The sequence below is a fragment of the Choloepus didactylus genome, chromosome 1, assembly GCF_015220235.1.
Source record: "Choloepus didactylus isolate mChoDid1 chromosome 1, mChoDid1.pri, whole genome shotgun sequence".
Taxonomy (NCBI): domain Eukaryota; kingdom Metazoa; phylum Chordata; class Mammalia; order Pilosa; family Megalonychidae; genus Choloepus; species Choloepus didactylus.
In genome coordinates, this window is record NC_051307.1 from 206,119,818 (window position 1) to 206,125,839 (window position 6,022).

Below are 6,022 nucleotides of genomic sequence, written 5' to 3' on the forward strand. Positions count from 1 at the left end.
AGAGGCCGTGCAGCCCTGGAGCAGCTCGAGGGGCCGGGGCTCAGGAGCTCAGGGGCCCCTGCTTCCTGCTCCTCCCTGACTCCTTCCTGGCCAGGTGGGCAGAGGCTGGGAGTCTGCAGCTGAGGCCTTTTCGATGCCCCCCACCTCCTGCTCAGCCGTCTCGCCCACTTGCCAGGTGCTGCTCGCAGAGCTGAAGGGCAGAGGACAATTCTTTGCTGTCAAGGCCCTTAAGAAGGACGTGGTTCTGATCGATGATGATGTGGAGTGCACCATGGTGGAGAAGCGGGTGCTGGCGCTTGCTTGGGATAATCCCTTTCTCGCCCACCTCTTCTGCACCTTCCAGACCAAGGTGCCCACCCTTCCCACCGTCACTGCCTGGGGGGCCGGGTCTCCCTACCTCCTGTTGGGCCTGACCCCAGCGGCCCTTGGCGAGGGAGCCTCCTGCCTGCCCCCGCCCACTCCCGTGCCTCTGCTCCCCGCCCTCCCCCTCCGCAGGAACACCTGTTCTTCGTGATGGAGTTCCTCAATGGGGGAGACCTGATGTTCCACATCCAGGACAAAGGCCGCTTCGAACTCTACCGGGCCACGTATGTGCGGGCCCCGTGCGGGGGAGGGACATCGGGCGCAGAGCCCACTGCCGGGCTCCCCTCCATTGCTCTGGGCTGGGCGGTGGGGGGACTTGGAGGCAGCCTGGGCCATCCCCACCACTCAGGACCCAGACATGCCAGGTCCTGTCCCCTCCTTGGGCCTCAGCCGGCGCAGCCTCTCAGACGGTATCCTGCATGGACAGGACCCTGGTGTGTGGCCCCCAGACCAGCTTGGCAATGGTTTTTCCCCATTTGCCCACCCCCAACTGTGTGCGTGCATATGTATATCTATACATGTGTGTGATATACCCTTACGATAAAGGAGAAAATTGTCTCATTTGCAGTTTTTCCTTCATAATTTTCTTTATGCCTTGGCTGCCATCCTCCACTTGCCTGATACAAGAGGTGCTTGATCAGGCCCAGGTGTTCCATGTCTATGCAGCATTTCCTGCCCCTGGTGGGGGGTGGGGCACAGGGCAAAGCTGGGGCTGGGCGGCAGAAGTCCCAGAACGCTTTCTTTCTCACCCAGGTTTTATGCAGCCGAGATAGTCTGTGGCCTGCAGTTTCTACACAGCAAAGGAATAATTTACAGGTGCGGGGTCAGGGGGCACATCGGGTGGGAAGGCTTCAGCCCCATCATATCCCCCAAATGCTCTGAGTGGGGTTCAGCCCAGCTTTGGGCCCCTGTCAGAGTCAGTCATCGATCGGGTGTCTGCTGAAACCTCCCACTCCAGTGTTGGCATTCCCCGTGGCTCCTCAGCTGAGGCTGCCCGGCTCCAGGGCCGGGAAGCTCACTGCTGGTACTCCAAGGTGGGCAGTGCTGGTACGGCATCTGCCCTTTCTTGGAGCAGTTGGTCTCCTTAAAGCCCCATCAGAACCATCTAAACGCCCACCAGTAGCAACTGGTTCCGATAAATCATGGTTCCATCTGACATGGAACATTGTTCATCCATCCAAAGGGCTGAGGCAGGGCCCGGGGTACTGATGTGGTATGATGCCAAGATACGCTGTCAAATGAGAAGCCAATGGGTGGAGCAGTGTGTATCGATTATTAGGATTCAGGTTTAAAAAGGTGGGGAGGGAGATGCACATTGTAATATGCTATTTGTGCCTCGAATTACTCTCTGGGTGGGGGTGGGGTGCTTGGGGAATGGGATTAGAGGAAGATGGACTTCACACTGTGTGCCTCTTCTAGTACCAGACATTTTGCCATGTGCATATATTATCTATTCAAATGACTATTAACATAAAAATAGACATGGTCCCTGCCCTTACGAGTCAGACAGACCTGAGCCCCAGGGCCACTTTTGCCGCTGACCAGCCGGGTGACCCTGGACAAGCAATGTCACCTCTCTGAGCCTTGTTTTGGGCTTGGGGGTCGAGGATAGTGTGTGTAGAGCATTTAGCAGACAGTGGGTGGCTTGCAGGAAGCACCTGTTTGTAGCATCTTTCTCTTCCTGCTTCCTTTGCTCTTCCTCACTCCATTGCACCCTTGGGGAGCATCCTGGACTTTTAGGGCTGAGAATGGGGATATGGGATGCAGTGTTGGGGAGGAGGAGAATAGGCTCCTTATGCCTCCCTTTCCTGTATTCTCCCCTCAGGGATCTCAAACTGGACAACGTGATGCTGGACCGGTACGGCCACATCAAAATTGCTGACTTCGGGATGTGCAAGGAGAACATGTTTGGGGACAGTCAGGCCAGCACCTTCTGTGGCACCCCTGACTACATCGCCCCCGAGGTGAGCCAAGCACTCTCCCGGCCCCCAGCCCAGGGTGGGCAGGGAAGGCTTCCAAGGGCAGTGACGTCTGAGGAAGCCCAGAGGAGGAGGAGGAGGAGGCCTGGCCGGGGCATGTGCTCGGGGGCTCCTCAGCCGTCACCTCTGGTGTTCCTGCTCCCCCCAGATCCTGCAGGGCCTGAAGTACACGTTCTCCGTGGACTGGTGGTCCTTTGGGGTCCTTCTCTATGAGATGCTCATTGGCCAGTCCCCCTTCCACGGTGATGATGAGGACGAACTCTTCGAGTCCATCCGTGTGGACACGCCCCATTACCCCCGCTGGATCACCAAGGAGTCCAAGGACATCCTGGAGAAGGTGGGGGGCCCTGGGCCGGGGAAGGCGGCAGCTTCCTGTCTCCGAGATGGCAGCCAGACTGGTGCACCAGTCCTAACATGTTGGAGATACTGCTCCCCGACCCCGTTCTCAGCAGCTCCTGTCCGAGGACCGGGCCTGGGGGTTAGGAGGAGGTCAGGGTCAGGAGGCAGCAGACATGAGGACACACCCTGGCTCTGCCCATGACTAGCTGGTGACCTTGGGCAGGTCACCTGACCTCGCTGAGTCTTGGTCTTCTCATCTGCAAAATGGGGATTTTGAGGGAACCTGCCTCACAGATTGTTGGGAAGAGAAAATAAATGAAGGATGCTCAGATCTGTGCCAGGCAGACAGGAAACATTCATAAGTGCCACCAGCAGACAGGCTGGTAGCCCCAGCTGTTGTCTCCAAGGGCCCTGGGAGCACAGCAGGCCGGAGAGGCCTCCCCCAGCCCCAGTGTTCTCCAGACAGCATCACTGGGCTGGGCCGCAAACTGCCTTGGCACGCCTGGGTCTGCTGGGGGTTTGTTGAAGCTCTGCTCTCCCACAGCCCTTGGGTGCTAACCAGGGCCTCTGCTGGGTTGCAGCTGTTTGAAAGGGAGCCCACCAAGAGGCTGGGAGTGACAGGGAACATCAGAATCCACCCTTTCTTCAAGACCATCAACTGGACCCTGCTGGAGAAGCGGCAAGTGGAGCCACCCTTCAGACCCAAAGTGGTACGTGAGCCTGTCCGGGATGGGGTCGCCCATCCAGTGTCGCCCTCTGCACTGCCTTCTGGGGTGGGCTCCTTCTCCCTTGCCCTGTCTCTCCCCATGGTCGTTCACACACTTTCCGCCTCTCCCTTCTTGCAACAAACCTTCCCTGATCTCCTCTGGCACATTCAGTCACAGTCTCTGCCCTTGTATTCTCACCCTCTCTCTCTCTTCACTCAATCTTTCACAAACATTGGTGGTTCTGGGGACTGTGGATCTAGCTGTCCCTGCTGTGTGCTGAGGACTATGTGCAGGGCACTGTGCTTTGGGAATCAGAGTTAAGGCCTCCATTCCGTCTCTCCATCCACTCATCCATCTGTCCATCCATTCATCCATCCAATCCACTCTCCAGTAGATGTTTGCTGGGTCCCTGTTGGATGCATGATACTGTTCTGGGCTGCACAGCGAGGTGGGAGACCCAGTCCCAGAGCAGGAGGTGCCCTTGGCCACTTAGAAAGATAAATTTCCATGTTGATGATAATTTGCAGTACAAGACAACAATATGAGAAATGTCACAAGACATGTGATCAGTTGCTCCGGGGTATGTGTGTGTGTGATCAAGAGCCCAGGATTCAGGGGTCAGGGTGGAGTCTGGGATCCCCCTTGGAAGAAGTGGGACATAAGCTAGGCTGGCAATCAGGTAGGGAAGAGCTGGGAGACATTCCAGGTGGAGGAGAGGATGTTTGTACAGAGGCTCAGAACCCCAGAGGCCCCCAAGGGGCTAACAGGAGAGCAGAGTCCGGTGGAGGCCAGAATTGGGAGCACCTCAAACACCTAAGGAGTTGCTCCCACAACCCGTGTTCACAGTTCCTCCCTCCCACTCCCTTTCTCTGCTTGGCTCCCACTCCTCCACCGGGGCATGTCGTTGCCACAGGCAGCCTGTGTAATGTGCCCCACAATTGTGCTTTGAGACCACAGAGCACTTTTGCCTGCACCACGGCTCTCAAACTTGGATGACTCCAGGGCTGGGCATGTAACTAACTGCATGTGTGAAACAGGCCAGGATGGTCGTAAAAAATTACACAACCCACTTTCTGTCTCACACTTTGGAAAGAGAGAGGGAAAAGATTATTTCTGTACACTAAGTAAAACAAGGCAGGCATGCTCAGCAGCAGCAACTGACAGTGGAGAGCGGTGAGGAGTGGTGGGGCCTGCAGCGAGCTGTCCGAAGGGGCTCTCAGCACCAAGAGTAGATGTGGGAGGAAGTGGCCCAGGGCTGCTCTGCCAATTTTCTAAAGGAACAAAAAAAAATCTGGGTTTTTATGTCAAATTCCTTTAAAACCCGATGCTAGCCAAAATGAGTGTACCTGCCATCTGAGTTTGCGGGGGGCCACCAGTTTGAAACCTCACGCTATAGCAGCTCATCATATCCTTGGGAGTAGGGGGTCAGCTAACTTTCCCTGTAAAAGGCCTGAGAGTAAATATTTCAGGTTTTGCAAGCCAGATGGGTCTTAAAGCAGCCATAGACAATACATCAATGAATGGGTGTGGCTTTGTGCCAATAAAGCTTTATTTATGGACATTGAAATTTGAATTTCATTCAGTTTTTCACATCATGAAATGTTATTGTTTTAAAAAAATTTTCCCAACCATTTGAAAATGTAAAAACCATTCTTACCTTGCAGGCTGTACAAAAACAGGCGGTAGGCCGACTTTGGCCCATGGACCATAGTTTGCCAGCCCCTGCCCAGGAAGTCCTGCCTTTGCTTCCCCGGCCTGGAGCTCCCTGCTTGCTCTCCTTGTCCCCTTGGGGGGATGGCATCCACTTCCCTCTTGGGGCTCCTCTCAGGCAGTTGGGAGAGGCCCTCTCTCTGTCCTTACTAAACACGGCTCTGGTCGGGCCCAGGTTTTTGTGTCCTGGGGTGTTTGGGAGTCCACCCCATGGCACCCCACTCACCCGCCCCTTCCTTCTGCCCGCAGAAGTCGGGCGGGGACTACGGCAACTTCGACCAGGAGTTCCTGAACGAGAAGCCCCGCCTCTCCTACAGTGACAAGAACCTTATCGACTCTATGGACCAGACAGCTTTCGCCGGCTTCTCCTTTGTGGACCCCAAATTCGAGCGCCTCTTAGAGAAGTGAGGCTCCCAGGCATGCCTCCCACCCCGCCCCAGCAGGGGTCTGGGACCAGCCCGCTGTCCCCCAGCCCAGGCGGAGGAGCCGCGCCCCGCCCCTCCCCCATCCCTCCCTCCACCATGAGCAACGGTGTGATTGCCATGAGTTGTGCTGCTGTCCCCCTCCTGTTCCCCCCAGAAGGGCCACGGCCCCTGCCTGGCTGGGCTTTTATGGTACTTCCTCTGTGAACTGTGTGTGAATTTGCTTTTCCTCTGCCCTCAGAGGGAAATTGTAAATCCTGTGTTTCATTACTTGAATGTAGTTATCTATTGAAAATATATATATTATATATATAAATATATATAATAGGCTGTATATATTGCTCAGTAGAGAAAAAGATGTGGGGGACTGGTGACGTGTTGATCTTTTTTAAAAAAAATATATATATGACCAAAAAAAAAACAAGAAAAAGGGGAGCGCCAGCTGTGTGAGCCACCAGGTTCTTTTATTTGTGTGTCTGAATAAACAACGAATGGTACCGAC

The 6,022-nt window shown here is 55.2% G+C and overlaps 1 protein-coding gene across 1 annotated transcript in view; it reads left to right on the plus strand.

The window, feature by feature from the left end:
• Window positions 1–6,022, plus strand: part of PRKCD (protein kinase C delta) — a 28,894-nt gene extending 22,872 nt beyond the window's left edge. Inside the window, exons 13-19 of the mRNA XM_037798263.1 lie at window positions 176–349; window positions 496–587; window positions 1,117–1,179; window positions 2,189–2,327; window positions 2,491–2,679; window positions 3,263–3,391; window positions 5,348–6,022. Of these exons, the coding sequence (XP_037654191.1) occupies window positions 176–349; window positions 496–587; window positions 1,117–1,179; window positions 2,189–2,327; window positions 2,491–2,679; window positions 3,263–3,391; window positions 5,348–5,506 (945 nt within the window). The 3' untranslated portion in view covers window positions 5,507–6,022. The remainder of the gene's footprint in view (window positions 1–175; window positions 350–495; window positions 588–1,116; window positions 1,180–2,188; window positions 2,328–2,490; window positions 2,680–3,262; window positions 3,392–5,347) is intronic.